This window comes from Sturnira hondurensis, unplaced genomic scaffold (assembly GCF_014824575.4).
Source record: "Sturnira hondurensis isolate 20B ecotype Veracruz unplaced genomic scaffold, ASM1482457v3 Scaffold0006413, whole genome shotgun sequence".
In the NCBI taxonomy this organism is placed as follows: domain Eukaryota; kingdom Metazoa; phylum Chordata; class Mammalia; order Chiroptera; family Phyllostomidae; genus Sturnira; species Sturnira hondurensis.
The window spans coordinates 19,951,768-19,972,051 of record NW_028079044.1 but is presented as its reverse complement, the minus strand read 5'-3'; the positions used below and the strand labels follow the sequence as shown (position 1 = coordinate 19,972,051).

The following is a 20,284-nucleotide window of genomic DNA, read 5'->3' as shown; positions in this document are numbered from 1 at the left end:
GAGCGTGTAGTGGGCAATGGGACCAGTGTGGAGAGGACTCCATACTGTGAAAGACCTCATGTATTGCCCAATTCATAGAGAAGGAAAAGCACCCAGTTCAGGTTAGTTCTTTTACATAGTAACCCCTTGAGTTAATTTAAATTTATTAATTCATTTAATAGAGCAGGGGTTGAACACCTGCTCTGTACCAGGCTTGGTCATACAGCTGAAGACAAACCAATGAACAAAACATAAAACCCTGCCCTCTGGAGCTGTCTTTCCAGCGTAACTGACTGACACAGAAGCTCATTGGAGCTCATTGGAGCTCCTGTCCTCAGCCTGGCAAGTTCCCTGAGCTGAGTGCACCACTCTGACCTGACTCCTCTTGCTGCCCCAAGAGAGCACTTGCTTAGAGTGGAGAGGAAGAAAAAACGGTGTCTTCTCCTTCTTGACCAGCAACAACTTATTCTAAAAACTGCTAAAATCTTTGAAAAGATTTTATGGCACCCTCCAAGTTACCTATGTGGCATGCAGCCTGCGGGTCTTGTGAAAAAGGATCTTTCTGGTACTTCTACTTGGGGAAAGGGGCCTACCTCTTCCAGTTTCTCCAAAAAGCATAGGCCATGTGCTGACCTGTCTAGGATGTGATTCTAGGTCCCACTTCTGAACAGGCTCCAAACCAAACCCACCAAAGAGTGAATTGTTAGCAACATCAAAGAAAGTTCTACCACGGTGTCAGGATCCCCATTTACTAGAGCTGAGTACAGGAAGCTTTGAACCACAGATAATTAAGACGCCAGCTCTCACAGAAAGATAGCCTCCCCACAAGTTGACAAATCTTGTTTTAAGTTTTCCTGACTTGGTTTGTCCACAGTAGCCTGATGAAGTGTCCTTCATTGTGGTATATGTGTCCATGTCACAATAATGGTCAATTCTCATGTACTGAGCGCTCACTAGGCACTTGGTGCTCTGGTAGGTGCCTCCTCACCATCAGCCCTGAGGGGAGGGGAGTGCCACCATGATCCCCAGGCCACAGATGATGAAGCAGGTAGAGAGAGGGGAGGCATTTTACTTGAAGTCCACAGAGCGAGTGAGCTGACTCCAGAGCCTCACTCCTCTTCCTCCATTTTTGCAAGACCTGGGTCTAACTGTAATTAACATTCCACGTAGAGCAACTTTCTTTTTTTAAAGCCTTTGAATACAATGGCTCATTTTCTGTAGAGGTGCCTTAGATTTCAGTTAATGGGGAAGAAATTGGGAATGCATGGGACAACTGCATATTGTCCCATGTCCCTAAGTCATCAGGCTTCCCTCTATCTTAACTTCCCTCTCTGTCTGTTGTGAGGGATAACCCAAATTTGAACCTCCTGGGGGTCTTACAGCAATCACCCATCATGTTCCTGGAGGAAGACATCCTGTTCAAGGACTGAAGACACTCTTTCTACACCACATCTTTTGGGTTGTGGACCCTGTGACATCACTTTACTTATTCAACCAATATTTACTAAGCACAACTTCCACCTAGGCCTTGGAGTCCCCAAAATGTGACCCAGATGAGGAGGGATACACCAAGTCTCTCTTCCAAGAGTCTCTAGAATAGTAGCTCCTTATCCCCATTGCTTTGGTGGGCCTTCCCCTCAAGTAGAGACATTTGGCTCCCAATGACTGAGGGCCCCACAGGCTGGGCTCCATAAGAAGCATTGTTCAGGGCCTGGCACTAATTGGGTGGCAAGATCTCCACGCACTCTGTCATACATGGAAGCTTCCTGGAGGAGAGCAGTCAAGAAGGATGGGGCTGCTGACTGCTGACTAGAGGTGAACACACTGCCCAGAGGGGAAAAAGCTGCACAGTGGGAGACAGTGCCTGACCTCCTTTCAGCAGACAGACGGGCAGACTCTGCTAGGCTGGAGCTTTTGGGAACTTTCCTTGATGTGCATGAAGGCAGGCTCAGGACTTAGTGGGGAAACTGAGGCAAGAGCTAGCATAGAAGCAAAGGGTTTAGCCCCAAGGACAAGACACAGCTGGGGGACTAGGGGCTGAAGGGGTTCACTGAGGCCCTGGAAGAAGAGGGAGGAGACTTTCATAGGGTGCTCTTGGCCACACCTGGGATCAGAGGTGTGTAATGAGAGTCAAAATAGAAATCTCTGGGTCAGAATATGTCTACTTTTAAGGAATCCATGTGCCTGAGAGGGCCTATGGAAGAGAGGAAAGAAGGAAACACACCAGCCCACCAATTGTGTTGGCCACCCAGATGGCCAGGCTGAGTAACATCTTGGGGCTGTCCCCAGCCCTGCAGAGTGTCCAGTGGGGATGGGAGACTCAACGTCATCTGCTATGAAAGTTAATTTTGTTAAAAACAGAATATCTGACAAACCCTAGCTTTGCCTTGCTGATATTCCCATCCCCCTGAAGGAAGATGCTATTATCACAAAGCGCTGGAGCTAACAACTATGACCAATGAAGATAAGTGAGCTGGCCAAGTGGAATGAGGGACAATGGAGGGAGGGGGTGCTGTGGTTGCCATGCCCTTTAGCTATGTGGGAAGGGGGTTCTGGGTGATGGTCAATCACATAGACTCTCTAGTCAGATGGATCCAAGACCCAATGCCAACTCCACCCTTTACTTCTCTGGGTGACTTGTCTGTAAAGTGAGGATAGTACAGTCATCCCTCAGGATCCAAGGGGAATTGTTCCAGGGCACTCTCCCCCCTCGGATACCAAAATCCAAGGATGTTCAAGCCCCTTATATAAAATAGCACAGTAGGTGCACATAACCTTCACTGGCACACTGGCTATCACAGGGGGTCCCCGCACATTGCTACATCCACAGGGATTCAGTGTAGGGCTCAGCAAATGGCAAATTCAAGTTTTGCCTTTTAGAACTTTCTGGGTGTTTTAAATTTTTATATTGGTTGATTAAATTCACAGATGTAAAACCTGTGCATAGAGAGAGCTAACTGTACTTACTTCCCAGGACTTTGGGAGGATTGAGATAAGGGATTAAAAAGAGCCCAGCCCACTGCCTGATGTTCAGGAAGCATCCAACACTTAGGAGCAATGACAATCATTTTACTGAGGAGGAGAAAGGTTGGAGCACTGTAAGACCAAATTCTGACACTCAGTAAAGTAATCAGCCCGGGGAAAATGACATTACATGGTAGGGGAGTGTTCAAACATGTCATTCTGACTGTGCTATTTAGACAACAGTGGGCAGGAAGTGGTTAAACTGAAAGGGGGAGCAGAGAAGAGGACAACTCAGGGACAGAATGTAGCCAACAGTGGGGAAGGGGGCATTTTTCAGGTGGTACCTCATCTAGATGCTGTTGAGAAAGTCAGACCCTAAAACCCCTCCAGCCCTGCAGGGCAGCTCAGAGACTCTCAAAGAGCAACCAGGCAGTGCTAGGGTGGCTCAGAGAGGCCCTTGCTTAAATGCCTACATTTTGCAAGAATTTCATCAGAAATGTGTGAGATGCCCAAAGTCCTAGCATTTCCATCTATCTTTCCAATAAAAAGGAAATGGTAGTAGCTAGAGCTCTAGCCAGACAATCAACGAAGACACCACACTTTGAGTATAAACTCTGGGTAACTACAAAGGTTGTGACCTTTGCAGTTAAAAGCTTTGGTCAAAGCAGCAGCCAGTCAAGTGCAGACCACATGGGGCATGGAACGACATGGGGCCTAGAAGAGGCATCAGTGGAAACAGACATCAGGACAGGGCCCATGGCAGGGAGATGCGGGGGTGGGGGCAGGGCGGGGGGGGCGTGTGAGGGGCACTGCTTGCTCTTCATCACACTGAGATCCTTTAATGTTGGGAAAAACAACTTTTCAGAACTCAGTCCAGAAATCCTATGGGTTTCCCTGAAGAATGGGTGTGTTTCCTCAGGGAAATAGTGAATCATTAAATGGATCATTTTTCTCTTCTTGCTTTGGCTGCCGGGAAGCTCAGAGCCAAATTCATACCTCACCTTCAGTAATTACATGCAACCCTGTGATTTGTATATTTGTGTCCTAAATTCCCCTTAGTCTTTTCTCTGACCTTGCTTTTTATTTTATTTTTTTCTATTTTAATCTATATAATTTTGGAAATCATTTCAAACCTACATTTTAAAGAACAAGGAAGACATGGTTGTATAAGAGCGTTGCCTGTGTATAATAAGAAAACTCTCTGGCCTGTTCTTTTGCAAGCAGAGGAAAGTGAGGTTGACTAAGCAAGGCAGTGTATTGAAGTTGAGAGTGTGGAGAGGAAAGTTAAGTGTGGGGCTGTGGGGGCTTTTTAAGTACTGGAAACAAACCTGCCAAAGAATAAAAGGGAGCTGCCTCAGGGCTAAAGGTAATCCTGATTCCACTGTCTCCAAGAACCAGGGCTCTCTGGGGTTTTCCACAGAGGCTGGAGACAGTGGCAGAACTGACCTAGGTCTGAGTCACCTGTCAGAAGGGGAAGGAACACCACCCTGTTTCCCCAACTCAAGAAAGTGCACTGGATTGCAAATGAATGAGAATAACATTTTACACAATGAGCTTGGAATCTGCTCTGTTTCATATTTTTTAAAAGAAAATAACTTGCAAATTTCAGCATTTTATTAACAAATTACTCATGGCCTCACCAAAATTAAATTACTGGATGCAGGTCAACCTGCAAGAAGGTGTCCAATATCATGAATGGAACACTGTTCCCAACCCTGTTGGGGTTGATGTGAATACAGTTTGACGTCAATACCGTTTGACATGAATACAATAATTTGGAGTCAGGTGTGGATGACACATTCCTTGCATTCAGGGTGACTCCAAGGTAGCAAGGTGTTACCCAAGTAGCCTGACCAAATCAGGACCCCAAAATGTGATCAGTGGACTGAAGTGAGGAGGTATCTTAGAGATAAGAACAGCCTCCTGAACTTAGCCATGAATGGACTGAGGGAAGCCCTGTTTACAGCCAGCATGTCAAAGAGAGAAAGGGCTCAATGCTGAGTCTCCGCAGTGAAGGGACCACTGCAGAGGGAAGCCCCCTGTGTCACTTGAACAGGATAGAGAGCAGCCCAGAGTGAAAGAGGGGCCACCAGATGAGCTCAGGGCAGCCCCAGGCCTCAGCAAAACCCAAGCTGGTCTCCTGGCTTCCTCCCTGGCTCTATTCCCCCACCCCACCCCCAGGCTCTCCTAAGCCCCACAAGGTCCTTTTAAAACAGACATCAGATTGAAGCCTTCCATGACACAAAACCCTCCTGAGGAGCTCCATCCTGCTCAACAGCACATCTGAATCTCTTCGGTGGCAAGTCTCCACCTGACTGGGCCCTACTCTCTGACTCAGTGTCCCATCACCCTCCCCCTCACACCCTCTGCCCTACCCTCCCCAGTCTGTGGGCTGTTCCCAGAACACCCAGGGCCTTTGCACTTGCTACTCCTTCCACCTGGAATGCCTTCCCCTGACACCTTTATGGCCTGTTATGGCGCTTCACTCAGGTGTCTGTGCAAATGTCACCTTGTCCATGAGGTGCCCACAAGTCCACAACATTACACATTTCTCATCACTTTCTACCAGCTAGCCCCCTTGCCCTGATTCATTTCTTCTTACTACCACATGATATATTATAATTTTGTCTGACGTAAAAATGGGGCTCTGCCAGAGCAGAGGCTAAACTCGCCACCATGGCTGTCCTAGCACCTGCAACAGCGCCTGGCACAGAGTGCGGGCTGAGTGATACACGTCTGTGGGCGGGTGCACGGACGGGTGGGTGAGAGGCAGAGACGTGCTTCAGGCTTAGAGTAGAGGTAGAACACTATCTCCAATGTCACATGCACCAAGAGAAGATGATAGAACAAACCAAGAGGCTTTTACTGCAAACTAAGGACTTTATCACCATCAGGACTATGGAGAAGCACCACCGTGAAGGCCCCGGAAAGTGCCTAGGCTTTAGCATAATCTATATGATTTGGTGAAAAACAAAAGTGATCTGATAGAAAACAATCTGGTTGAGAACAGGTTGGGGGAAAAACAATTCTAGACCATTTTGTCTAAAAGTATACTCCACATTATTTTTTTAAATTGGGGTTTTGATGCAGCACAGAGCTGGAGTACATCCTTTTGTACCTTTTTAAAGTAGTTTGCTTAAATTTGTTTTACCCCTGCTGTAAGTTTCCAGTCAATATTTCGCCAATTTTTGAATTCTGTTCATTTCTTAAGATATATTGTGAAATGTCATGCACATAGATAAAAATGCAGAGAACATAAATGTACTACTTAGTGAATAATTATTGTAAACACCAAGCGAATGTAACCCAGTCAAGAATGAAGAAGCTGCTGATCCCCAGGGGTCCCCAAATGCCTTTCCTGACTCAGCATCTTGGCTGCCCAGCTTCTGCCACAATCATACCTCTTCTTGTCTTTATAATCTGGCTTCCTGAGCCTTGCCTTCTACGCACTGTGGTTTTGCTCAGCCTATTTGCTTTGTTCTACAAGTGGGTTCCTGCTGTACATGCCTGTGTCTGGCTTCTCTCCCTCCACACGGCTGTGAGATCTGCGTGTGCTGCACGTGGCTGCAGTCCTTTCCTTTCATTGCTGTACTGTGAGCTTTCTAACAGCAAAGTGGTATAACTGAGCTGCGTGTCCAAAAATGGGGAATTGTTTTAATCAAGTACCAAGTATGGTGGTTCACAAAACAGAAAGCACTTCATAGCCTACTTTTGCTAAGAGGGAATAAAGAAAAAATGAGAATGAGTAAAAGAGAAAGAAAGAAGAAAATACATCCATATGAATATCTAAAGAGAAAGGTCTAGAAAAATACGCCATGTTTAACCTAAGGAGTGTGAGCGGGTACGTGGTTCTTCATGAAGTTTATTTATATATATAATTGGACTGACCTCATTTTCTGGTTTTCCCATAATGAGCACTTACTGCTTTTGTAGAAAAAAGAACAAAACAAAAGAAAAAAAACACTAAAGGGAATTTAAATAATGAAAAATTAACAAAGTAACAATCAAAGAAAAGGATCTGGAATTCTGTGGAGGTTTTAGGGGTTTTTTCTCCTTAAAAATTATGTCTCTTCTACTTGGTGGATGATTTGTATGAACTTTTTATTTTCATAAGCTGGTCAAATAACAATGAATGTTTCCGTGTTCATGAGTTTTATAAATACCTTACACACTGTTTAGTTAAACAAAACCTATTTGTTAAATACTTCAGCCTTTCAAATGCCTTTCCACCCATTTTGTCTTGCCTTGATCTATTTGTAATAGATGAAAACAACCTAAATTCATTTTGACCAAATTTTTGTCCAGACTGCCCCAGCAGACTAAATCAAACATTCTAAGTCAGGTCGGCTTAAACTCCAACCTCAGCTCAGCCTTGACCATTTGAGCAACTGACCGTTGGGCAGACTAACCTCCCCTGGTTTCAGTTCCCCCATCCGTTAAATGGGGATAAAACGAACATTGCAGGAGTTTGTGAGACTTAGAAACTGTCAAATCAGCAACCTGTGTGTCACCTTAGGCCAATTTCTCAGCCTGTGCACTGTTGACATTTGGGGCTGAAGAACTATGTGTTGGGGGCAGCACCCTGGGCATTGTGGGAGGATCAGAAGCATCCCTACCTTTACCCACTAGATGCCAACAGCACTGCTGTTGTCCACCAAGTTGTAACAACAACAAAAAATGTCCCCAGACATTGCTAAAAGTGTTCTGGAGGCAAAACCATCCCCAATGAGAACCACTGCCTTAGACCTGTCCCTCTCTCACATCCGATAACTGATGTCCCCAGGTCCTGTTGGTTCCTCCTCCTGTTACCTCCAGAATTGGTCCCCCTTCCTCATGGAACCTCTTCAGCCTGCCCCTGGGCCAGTGCAGAATCCTCACCAGACTACCTCCCTCTGCCCAGTCTTACTCCCGGTGCCCCTCCCCAGGCTGTGAGACAAGACGACGCTAATATGTGCTTTTGCTCCCAATTCCTCCATCTCAGTAAGTAGCGTGGCCTCTTAGGGCTCTCTTATGTCCCTGGAAGGGACACTGGGCCTGGAAGGTATAATACTTTTCTTTCCATCTTTTGTCCCTGCCAAAACCCAAGGATGAGAATCTGTTTGAGGCCCTGGATGGGGAGAGTGGCCTTTGGGTGTATAAGACGAGGTGAGGGGGACAGATCCGGCTGGATGGTGCGCACTTTGGGAGAGAACAGGCACCCACACACCACCCAGCGGCCTCAGCCTGAGGGGCTGTCCCAGCCCCATCATAGGGAGGAGCTGCCTGGTGTCCCTAGAAAGGCAGGACCTAAGATCCAGGCTTCCAATGCTCTCCCTCCTGGAAGCAGTGCAGCCACATGGCCTAAGGCGTCATGTGGACAGGAGCGTGGCCTCCCCATGGTAAGAGTGTGCCCAGGCATCTGTGACTTGCAACCCCCACCCTGACCTGTGCTTCAGTACCACTTAAGATTCTGAACCTATCCCCAGTCCACAGCAGGGAGCAACCCCGGAAAGACTGAGAGTGACTGTCTCAAAAGGCTGGCTGAATGCAGAGTTGGACATAATTAGCTTTAATTTTGGAAAATCATTTTAAAATGACATTCCTTACACCTCACTGAAATTATGAACTGAGGCCCAGAGACATGGCAAATGCAGATACCAACTTGTCACTTCCCTGCTACAATCCTTCCATGGCACTCGCATTGCCTACGATGGAGCCCTGATTACCCACAGCAGAGGAAGCACGGGCACATTCTCTGCACTCGCTCCCAGGACAGACATCCCAGCATCTTTCACAAATCAATCACGAACCAATCACGGCATCTTTCTGGCTGTGTCTGAACACAGTCCCAGAATCCTTTCCAGCACCACCCATCAGGCAGCTGCATGGATCTGACTTGGAACCTGAGCTGAAGTCAAGTGTTTTCTCCATTTTAGGACCCACATCCATGACTACCATGCCCACACACATTCTACTGCTGCTTAAATTAGCGTGTACCTTGGGTGTATATATTTATGTTACAGGGGTTATAATTTTCCCTCCAAAATATTATTAAATTTATAATGCACTTTTTAATTGTGCACATCTTAGAGCTGAAGAAATGCAGCATTGGCTATCCCTGGTCTTCTGGAGTTTTCTCAAAGGTCATTCAGGATCCTCTACACTTGGCCCTCTCCTGATCCTAAGTTACTCCCCAAGCCTGCCCACTGGTCCTTCCCCCCTTTCCTAACTTCTCCTTCTCCCCAATGTCTTCTTAGGAAATGGCCACTTGTCTTTCAAGACTCAAGTTAAAGATCCCCTCCATGGAGCCCTTTCTGACCCCCTCCATGTGACCCTCCATGTGATCCTCTCTGCATACCCGCACAGATGGGAAGGGACACAGCATCAGGCCTGGCTGTCTTCCTCTTCAGGCTGTAAATCCCTAGAGGTCAGGACCCACCTCACACACTTCCTAGGCAGGAAGATGCTCTATAAGAGCTCAGAGAGGCAGAGCAGGATAAGGCTGGCCCCAGGCAAGCCCAACAGGCAACGTGAGCCTTAAAGAATTCTCCCCAATCCAGGCTTGGGGAAGACTGGCCCACAGTACCTGAGCAGTCAGTACTTAAGAACCAGTTTCTGAACCTACAATGAGGAACGGAACAGATGGGTAGAGTTGATGGTCAGAGTAGCCTGACCAGAATTTGCCTTCCCTACCACATAGCCAGGGGAGCTGCATTTATTACCCTGGGTTGCTTGGCAACTAGATAGGCCAGTGACTGAGGGGACTGGAATTTGTGGTGGTGTCAGCTAAACAGCTGCCTCGATGTGCTCTCAGTGGCTAAGGACCAGGTGGGCAGGCTAGGTCACCTCTCTGGTGACCTCCACAGCAGGGAGCAACCCCGGAAAGACTGAGAGTGACTGTCTCAAAAGGCTGGCTGGGGCCTGGAGACTGGCCACTCCCTCAACATTGCCACGGGATCACTTGTGGCCTTTGGTCTCTGACTCCAGCTGGCCTCCTGATGGGAACATTTTGTCCTCGAGATAAAGTAATACCTGCAGACTGATTCTGAGAGCCTTGTACACCTGCAAGCCTTGCACACTTCGAGCCTTCACTCTTCTTTAGATGACTGCAGTCTGATGTCCTAATCTATCTCACCTGCTGCCAAGGACCACCCACACCTAGCACTGAGTAGGCAATTAATAACTGAGTTGTGTTTTTCATGAGCATATGGGTAATTCAGAAACTATTTTCTTGGTTTCTAGAATTGAACAAATAAGTAACCTGGAGCCAGGTTCCTCACTGTTGGGGGGAGACGTTACAAATATGGAAGAGGGAAAGGTTAGAAATAAATCCTGTGGTGGTGGGTTAGAATTAAAGGTATCAGTAGGAACTCAAAATTTTATTATAGAGGGTGATGTAGAAATATATACAGATGCGGTATATATTTTTACCTTAGCACTCTGACCACTGAGAGGACCTAGGAGCCCTGACACCCCAGGAGCAATGAGCACACCTAACACCCGGATCCTGGTTTCTGCATACCAGACTCCATCAAAGAGAACCAGCATGGGTAAAAGGAAGATACAAGATGAATCTGGAACATCTTGTGACAGAAAATAAGAAAGGGCACGGATTATGATGAGGACATGTCCCAAGAAGACAGAAGCCGGTTTGAAAAGATTCCTGAAGCTAAATCTAAAACAATTTGAGCATCAAAATAAACAACAGCAGTAACAGTATAACTGATAGAATAATAAGAGTCTGTGAGTCCACAATGATATGAATAAATAATAAAGAAAGAAACAGAAAGGGAAAGCTTTTCCCTAGAATACCAGCTAATAAATGTGGAGGGTAGAGCTAAAAATTAGCATTTCAGGCAAGGGTCATCCATGGATCTAGTGGGTGCCAGTCTGATGAGAAACAAGCTATTTATATATTATACATACAACATATACTGCACTTCTCATAGTATCAACCCAGAAGACATTAAGTACACAGGAAAAAATGGTTTACAGTAGAGAAACCTGGCAGACACCACTTTGATCAATTGATTAAAGTGAAATCACTCATAATGGAATAAAGAGGCACCCTGTGCCTCCTGCCAGCATGCACTGGCAAGAGAATGGCCTTTCTGGGTGTCCCTGCCAAAAACACATAACATGACTGATCGTGAGGAGGCATCAGTCACCCAAATGTAGATTCATGTTCTACAAAAGAAGCAGCCAGGGCTCTCCAAGAATGGTAAGGTCATGAAAGACAAAGACAGATTGTGGATTTGTTCAGATTAAAGAGACCAAAGAGACATAACCACCAAATGCTCCATGTGGCTCAATCGGATCCTGGACTAGAAAACAACTGATTTCTTTTGCTACAAAGGTCATTGACAGAATAATTGGGAAAATGAAATAAGCTCTGCAGATTAGATAGTAACAGTACTATACCAATGTTAATTCTCTGGTCTTGATCACTGTATTGTGGTTATGTAAGAGGATTCCTTAGTTTTTAGGAAATAAACACTGAAGTGTAGAGAAGTAAATGTATATCATATTTACAATTTTCTTTTTTTAAGATTTTATTTATTTATCTTTAGAGGGGAAAGGAAGGAGAGAAGGAGAGAAATATCAATGTATGGTTGCCTCTCGTGAGTCCCCCGCTGGGAACTGGCCTGCAACCCAGGCATGTGCCCTGACTGGGAACTGAACCGCAATGGTGTGGTCCGCAGGCCCATGGCTCAATCCACTGAGCTATACCAGCCAGGGCCATATTTACAATTTTCACATAGTTCATATACATATAGATACAGAGAAAGACAGAATAAGATTGAATGATAATATTACTTGGTAAAAATTAATATTGGGGAAAATACGTAAAATGTATATGGAAATTCTTTGTTACTCTTGCAACTTTTCTATAAGTCTGAGATTATTTCAAAATAAAAGTATAAAAATAAATGTTTTCTGGATAAACGCATGAGAAACCACCTCACACTGCTGGGGGATTGGTCGGCATTCAGTGTGCGGTCATTATCAGGGAAGAGGGGACCTGTGGGGGCCATGAGTTGCTCCTTAATTAACTAGAGGGATCAGAATGTTCTGGGGATTTTCAAACATCCATGTGCATGCGAATCACCTAGACCTCTGGCTCATTGAAAGTGCAGGTCTGGGTGAGGATGCGATGCTATGTTTCTAACCAGCTCCCAGATCATGCTACCTTCCTGCTGGTCCAGGGATCACCCTTTGAGTCACAAGGGGGCAGATACCCCTAGGTTTAGACCAGGGCTTCTTGAGCCTGACTGCTCATTAGGGGCACCTGAGGAACGAGCTTTAATTGCTCTTCCCAGGCCATTCTAAAGTGCAGACAGATTAGACCTTTACGTTGCTGCCTGCCTGTCTCGTTTCCATCATCTCAAACTCAGACCCTGAGTCTGACTACTGCTCTAGCTTTCCAGCATGATTCTTCACTGCTGCTTTACTCCAACCTACACCTAGAAGCCAGATAAACCTTACTGGTCCTCCACCATACAAGTCAAGCTTGAACTCCTTGCCCAGGCATCAATCAAGCCCTCTGTGATGGGGCCGCCCCACTTGCTGGCTGATCTCCAGGGATCCCCCTTGATACTCTGCTCCTAGGGGATTGGCAGTCACCACCCTGAAGCCCAGCTTCCACATTTGCACTAATAACCAACTCACACACACACAGCACCTGTCTTAAATCTCACTCAGCGTGAGACTTCAGGTTTACCTGATAAGAATCACCACTTAGTTCCTGTCTCCATGGGGGCCTTTTCCTCTCCTGAGGCCCAGCCTGGGTGCTCACTTTCCTCCAGGAGAGCCTGGCAGCTCGAACAGACTCTTCTCCCTTAGAACAGGGGAGGAAAAGACTCTGCAGCTGGGACACAGGTCACCCATTCTTGTTCACCAGCCTGCTGTGCATGGGGAAGGCCAAGGAGAAGACAATTTGGGTGCCGCCCTAGAAATGGGGCCTGACACCCAATTCCTCATGCCTGTGCCCCTGCCTGCTTCCCCACCCACTATGCATCCTCCCTACCTCAGCCCAGCATGTGGCTAGGAATTGAAGGACCTAAAGGAAATAGGTCACAAGGAGGTGCCACTTGGGTTGTCCCCTCAAGAGAGGGTTTGGCCTAGGAGGGAAGCAGCTGTTGTTGGAAGTTGAAAACCAAATTTGAGAAAGCGGTACATAGGACATGGGGGACAGGAGGTCCTCTTTCACCAGTTCTCTTACCTCCTTCTTTAAATCTATCTCCACTCTGAGGCCATTCGCTGGACCCACCCAGTCTCCAGGCCCCACTTTTCTGGGAAAAGACTTCCTCCTGATTCGGCCCCGCCCATCATTCCACATTCCCAGGGGCTGACAGCTAATTCCTGTGAGGATGTTTGGCTACCCAAGGCCTGGCTTCAGTGTCTGAGCAGGTGTCTCAGTTTCTAGGAGAATGACAGCTGGAGTTTGAGGGAAGAGCAGTGGCTCTGGGTCCTGATCAAGAAGTCCACAGGCTTGCCTCTGTGGGCAGGCTGCTTGTCTCTTCCTCCAAGACATCCAGGTGGAAGCCTCTATGAGAGGCACATTGAACCCTCATGAGGGGAAGATGGCCCTTCCCACCTCCCACTGAAAGCTCTCAAAGCTCTGCACCCTGTCTCCCTTTCGGCTGGGGTTTTTCAGATCCCTGGCCCAGCTCAGTTCCAGGGAGAGAGGCAGACATTTGCAAGCAGATTATGAGGTAGACCCTAAAAGAGATGAACACCCATTCCCAGATCTGGGAATGCCCCCCCACTCCATCCTGCCTCTCCAATTTCAGGCTCATTCCAGGTCTCTCCAGGAAGAAGCTGTCCCTCCAGTACCCGAGCCCCTGCTGTCGCTGCATCTTCTGTCCTCCAGAACTCCCTTGGGCAGGCTCATGCAGGTCAACACTTGTCCCTGACCTTGTGTTCTGCCTCTGAACCCTGGTTCCCAGGTGCCTGTCAGAACCTATTTGCCAAGCAGATACTTTCTCATCTGTTTACAAGAACCATAATTTCCCAATCCCCAATCGAGACACCTCACAAATAACTTTAGGGTCACTTTTGAGTATAAGGGGGCAATTTAGATGCTATAATATTACAGTTTGAAATGATTAAAGGAATTATGACTTGATTGGAAATGATGGCAGGAATTGTGGAGGAAATAAGTAAAAATATTTGAAATCAAGGCTGTCATAAAATCCAAAATACATAGTCACTGTCTATATATTCTCCTATATCCAGGACAGGTGTTCAGTAAATACTGGAATCTTCCTTCTCTTTGACATTTACACCTTGTTTTTCTCACCCTTTCACATCCATCCCACTCATCCCCAGTCAACACATTACGTGGTTTTCCATGAGTCAATCTTTATTGGCTTTGGAAGTAATGAATTATTGACACAAGGCTCCATGGGTTTCAAAGCAAATGACAGAAGGAAATATACATTGCACAGGTGGGAAGGCCCAACAGGGAAGAATTTCCGAGCAGCTGTGACACTCACTGGCAAGACTTATGAGGACCCTGCAGCCAGCAGCCAGCCCAGCCGGTTCAGGCTTCACAGATATGAATTTGATTCACCCTTCTCAGGGGATCTGAAACGTCCCCTAGTCCTCTCTCAAAGGTGATCATTCCTAGCCTTCATGGACCCTTCATCCAGCCTTCGAGTCTCTGTCACCAATAGCAGCCTGGCAAGCATAAGGACCCTCTCTCCGAGACAGCCAGCCTGTTCTCCCTCACCTGTGCCTTTTCAAATGAAGCCTCCCCGACAGGGGCAGACTAAGGTCCCTGCAGAGGAAGGAAGATGAGAAAGAGGGGGGAGGAGGAGGAATGGAGGAGGAAAAGAGTTGGGTTGGGTTGGCCAAGCCCCATGACCCCCTAGGACCTGCCCTTCCCCTCCACCAGGGTGGGTCTTCCATCAGTGTTGGGGGGCAAGGAAATGGGGGCTTTTTAACAGGAGAGCTGCTGCCCCTCCTCTGAGGGTTCTTCCTCTATGAGCTCCAGGTCAAACTCATCTTCCAGGGACCCTCCAACAGGCAGAAGGCGAAACTTCTTCCCTTTCAGAGTGCACGTGCGATGCTCAAAGTCCAGAACAGCATTGTGGTCCTGGAGCACGTCAGTGCCAATGATGGCTTCCTCAGCGCTGGCGTTGGCCACTAGAAAATGCGCCTTGAGCTTCATTTTGCCCAGTGACACTGCAGTATCCCAGATGCCCAGGATCTTCATTTCTGCACCATTGGCCACTTTTACCACATTCTCAAAGGGCCGAAGGGTGTCCAAGTCACCATCAGTGACCTCCTCCCACAGACTAGGGTGGACCACAGACACCTGGGCCCCAGAGTCCACCAGGAATCTCACAGACACTTTGCCAATTTTTCCCTTGAGGTAGTAGCCCTTACCCATGCTGTTGGCAAAGAAGATCTCCTTGGGCACGTGGCTGTGGGCATCTCTGGGCCCCCCAAATGTCTTCAGCAGGATCTCTTTCACCACACTATAGTCCCCCTGGTCCTTGGGACTGAGTCCATCGTAGACCTTCAGGGCATCTCCCCTGAGGGACTCTTTTAGGAACCTTAGCTGGGTGACTTGGTCCCAATGGTTGAGGTCACTGATGACCTCAAAGCGGTGCAACCAGAGGTGGGGGGCTACAGTGGCTCCATCAAAAGGCTCCGGGATGAAGGTGCGCTCCCGGCGGCCTTCCTGGCTCCTGGCTCGGCTCCCAGCCATCCCTCTGTTCTTTTGTGGAACTGCAGCAGCGGCCCACGCCAAGTAGAGAAAACCACAGAGCAGCACCGGCGCAATCACGCTGGAGAACAAGGCCTTTCTAGACAGAGTGTCGCTTAGGTGCCCAGCCTGGGGCAAGCAGAAGGGATCAGGTGAGGGTTGTCTGACAGACTGCTGGTCGCAGAGGCAAATGCTGTAGTCTGCTCACTCTGCAGAGCCTTTTTGATGCCTAGCCTGGGCCCCCAGGGCTCCCCATTCTTTGTTCTGGAAGCTCCGCCCCTGCTTGTCCTGCCCTCCTGCCAGCATCCTGCCCAACGAGCAGGATCAGTGCCTCACCCTTCTGTATCCATCCATGAGATTGGCACAGGCCAGCCCACGTGGCAAGAAAGGCCAGCCTCAGTTAGAGGGGGCTACTGAGGTACCCTTCCAGACTGTGTCCAGAATAACATAGGAGGACACAGAGGATGTTATGACATCCAGGTATTTGTCATCAGCTGGGGAAGGAAGGGGAAGGCAGGGACCAAAGGCTGATCAATCTCTAGACTTGGCCCTTTGCCCTCAGGCCCAAGTGACCACTTTGAGTGGTTAAAGGAAAGAAACTTACATTTATTGCACTCCTACTTATGTGTGAGGCATGGGGTAGGTGCTTCGCATATCTTCTAAACAAAGTGTAGAATCCCATAAGATTCCCCAGAGAGAGGCACAGAGAACGATCCCAGGATTGAGATGCACAGAAATAGTTATTAAATGACAAGACACACACACACACACACACACACACACAGCATTTTCCATGAGCTCACTTGCTAGAGTAGTTTTCCTTCATTGATCACACTTAATTCAGAGTCAGCCCTTTTCCAGGCTAAGCCTCAGTCCTTGTGCCCTCATTAAGTCCCTGGAGTGGGCTGGTGCAGATCTTGGAACTGTGGGAGTGAGAACTGAAAGCCAGAAGCCAGGATCCAGCTCTAGCTCCAACTCCAGCCCTGGGCACCCCCATGTATTGTCTCCTCCTGATGGCCTCTCTCACCTTCCAGGAACTTCCCAAGAGCCCTTTCCCCAGGACTGCAGCCACCAGCCCCCTTCACTCACTCTCTCTCTCTCTCTCTCTCACACACACACACACACACACACGCAATCATTTATAAAAAGAGCAGACAGGGAATTTCATCCCCTTTGTTCTGAGAGGGGGAAATGTCTGCCCTGTTTGTGAAGCCAGAGGAGAAGGTTGGCTCCTCCTCTAGAGGAGGTTTGGCTCGAGGAGGATGGCTCTGGGACCTCCTGCTGGGGGGCACAGGACCACTCCAGGCTACCCCATGGATGTCCAGAAGGTGGCTGTGAGTCCAAGGGCTGGAGCCTGACTTGGGCCTGTGTGGGGAGATTGGGGCTGTTGAAGAGGACCGCTCTTACGACCTCATTCAAGTAACACCCCCTCTATGGAGCATTTTCCCCTGCCCCTCACATGTGTGCCCACTCCTAGCTGAGTGTGTGTTGCACTGTGCTGTGTTCACCAGTCTGTCTCCTGCGATGAACCAGCCTGTGAGGCTCACATATATCAGGCCTGTGTGACTATCTCCAGCCCCCATAGAAACTTTGAGCTCAGCAGGTGCTCTCTGCTGGGCTCCAGGCCTGGCTGAGCCCTCTCACCAAACAAAACAGATTAAGACAGGAGAAGGGCCCTGGCTGGTGTAGCTCAGTGGATTGAGTGCGGGCCTGTGAACCAGAGGATCGAGGTTTGATTCCCAGTCAGGGCACATGCCTGGGTTGCAGGCTGGTTCCCTGCAGGCCAACTCCCAGCAGGGGATGCACGAAAGGCAACCATACATTGATGTTTCTCTCCCTCTCTCCTTCCCCTCTAAAGATAAATAAATAAATAAAATTAAAAAAAAAAAGACAGGAGAAGGGCAAGAACCAGTGGTATACCTAGGGCTCTGGGCTGTTTTTCCTGGTCTATCACCTGTTCCTCACTGGCTCCCTGTACCACTCATCACCTAGTACCTGGCTGAATCCCAGGGGACCCTAGCCCCAATCTGGCTTCTGGACAGTCCCAAGGTTCCCAACCATGCCAAAAGACCCTTGGTCCCTGCTACCATCTCAACCCCCTCCACCTGACACAGTGAGCCAGCGGAGAGGCAGCTGGATCAACACCTCATCACAGCTGCCAGGCTAAGGTGGGGCCACCGTGCCATTCCAGGAGCCCAGAAGAGGGGGAAATGAAGTCACTGAGAAGGTCAAGGGTAGGTGAGTCTCTGAGATCACATAGTAAAAACAATCTGTACCCGGAGAAATGTCCCCACCACCCACAAGACCAGGAAACCCTTTCTGCAGGTGGACTTCTGCGGATAGACTCCCAGCTCCTGTGATGGGTGTTGTACTGCGGCCCAGAGACCTGACCTACTGGCCTCCTGGCTCCCTGGTATCTGTCATCTCCCTACACACCTGGTCCTCTGGAATCGAGAATGAGTGAGGAGGCCAGCAGGGGACCAAGTTAAGGGAGAGGCAGGGTGGCTTGTCAGCTGACTAATTAGGACTGCCAGAGGCCCCAAACTGTGGCTCTTCAAACCACTGAGGTGGACGCTGATGTCAGATCTCCCCATCACTCTGGACTAGAAGTAGATGGTCAATGGGGGTCATGGCACTTCACTTGACTGGATCTGGTGTTCACTTTGGCAAAGTCATTTCATATCCATAACCTCAGTGAGCATCATGACCAGCCTACCCTACTCTGGGATCTAAAGCATAAAGAGCTTGGACAGCTGGATGGTTCCTTCAGGCCCCTAGCTATCCAGCGCATGAGGTAGGGCATTTTGTAAATAAAATCAGAGAAGTGGGAGTGCTGGACTCAGGGAGGTGTGCAGCCAGGGTCTGGGAGCTTGGGCTTGGGCTTATTGATAGCCTCTGATGAGGACAGTGATCTAATGAACAGTAAGCAAGAGCTGATTTTTGCATATTCAAGAATTTTGTGAGCCAATCATTAAACCAACTGGTATCTTTGTGGGAATTGACAAATTCAAATCAGGATTTTCCTCCCTCTGGAAATCCCATTTATCACCCCACCCCTGCATGGGGAACTTGTTTACCTCTCCCTCTCCCCCTCCCTCCCTCCCTCTCTCTCAGGCAGACAAAGCCCATGACCAGTGGCTAAAAAATTCATAGCAATCTCCACTCCTGCCTGCATACCTGTCCCAAATCCCCCACTCTAACCTAGCTTGCTCCACACTCCCCACGACCTTTACATGTCTGGGTCCCTTGGCCTGGGGCAGGCAGCTCCCCTCAGGGAGGCCCTCCAGGCAGGCTGTTCACACAGTCCCATCTGGGATCCATAAGACAGAAGCACAGAGAGGCCTGGTGGTCACTAGAAGAGCTGGAGCAGGTTGCGTTTAGGGTCCAGTCTCCGGCTAAGATTGGGAACATGGTGAAGGAAGTTCTCCAGTCCCCTTAGCCCTTGAGGAATGCCCACACGTGGAACACCCTGAGACCACTCAGAGACCTCGAGATTGCTATGCTATTGGTACACTGATGAGCTAAACCAGCTGGGGCAGACCAGATGTCTCCTCCCAGAACCTTGGAAATTATGGCTAATTATTGACAAGTAAGGTATTGGAGTGGGAACACCCTCATTATTACCTATTAGCATCTCCTGAGTGGGTTGTGAAGCAAGCACATGGCACTTGACCTGAGAGGAGGCAAATCAGGACAGTAAACAGGAAGGAGTGAGGAAAGCCCCACCCTCCACACCCCTCACTGAGAATTCGGAGCTATGAACTCTGCCCACCCAATGCAGCCCCAGCCTCCCAGCTCCTCTTTGCCACTCCTTCCCCCAAGGATAGGGCCCACTATGGCCCCTGAGAATTGAAGCACTTTTTGGGTAGTGAGAGCACAACTGAAAACCTTTGGGCTCCTACTCCTACTGTTTCTGCTGCCTGACGACTTCTGGAAGCACAGAGGGCACCAGGCACTGGAGAGGAGGTTGAAACTTCAAATCTCGAGGGTGGAGGGCAGAGCCCCGTGACACTGGGTGGGCTGGGAGGAGACCTGGACATTCTCAGGAGACTGTTTTCAGCAAAGAACCCAAAGAAACCTTATGGATTTGGGTGCCCGCATGAGGCAGGGTCAGGAAAGGTGCAGACAAGCCCCACAATGCACAGGTCAGCTCCTCTCCAGGTTCGTACTTCCCCACACTCTCAAGGTGAAGTCACATGGGGTTCTCAGTCAGAAAAGCCCAAGCTTGGTTTGATGCTCTGCAGTTGCTGTTGAAATTCCCAGTAATTCTGAATTAAGTGGCCCCTCACTGACCTTTTGCACCAGGCCCTGTAAAGTATATAGCTGGTTTGTCTCCAACCAACCTGACCGGGACATCTCTAAACACACACACACACACACACACACACACACACCACAAACATACACACACAAACACATACATTACTACACCACACTGACTATACTGTTTATACTATCTATAAAAACACACTTCCCACACACTATGCACACACCAGTCACACTATAGTTCACAGTTCAAAACAGCTAAGAAATTGTGTAACTTCCATATAGATTTTAGCCCCCATATTTCATTTTACATATTTATTTGCACACACATTTACATTGAGTATTAAAGTCTTATTTACTACAGACAACTGTTATTTATTA

The 20,284-nt window shown here is 48.3% G+C and overlaps 1 protein-coding gene and 1 long non-coding RNA gene across 7 annotated transcripts in view; both read right to left on the bottom strand.

Moving 5' to 3' along the window:
* Positions 1–20,284, bottom strand: part of LOC118988505 (uncharacterized) — a 156,878-nt gene that overhangs the window by 20,112 nt on the left and 116,482 nt on the right. The window lies entirely within an intron of this gene.
* ASPRV1 (aspartic peptidase retroviral like 1) lies at positions 14,267–15,835 on the bottom strand. The gene has a single exon (XM_037048172.1). The coding sequence runs from the start codon at positions 15,638–15,640 to the stop codon at positions 14,867–14,869; it is 774 nt and encodes a 257-aa protein (XP_036904067.1). The 5' UTR covers positions 15,641–15,835; the 3' UTR covers positions 14,267–14,866.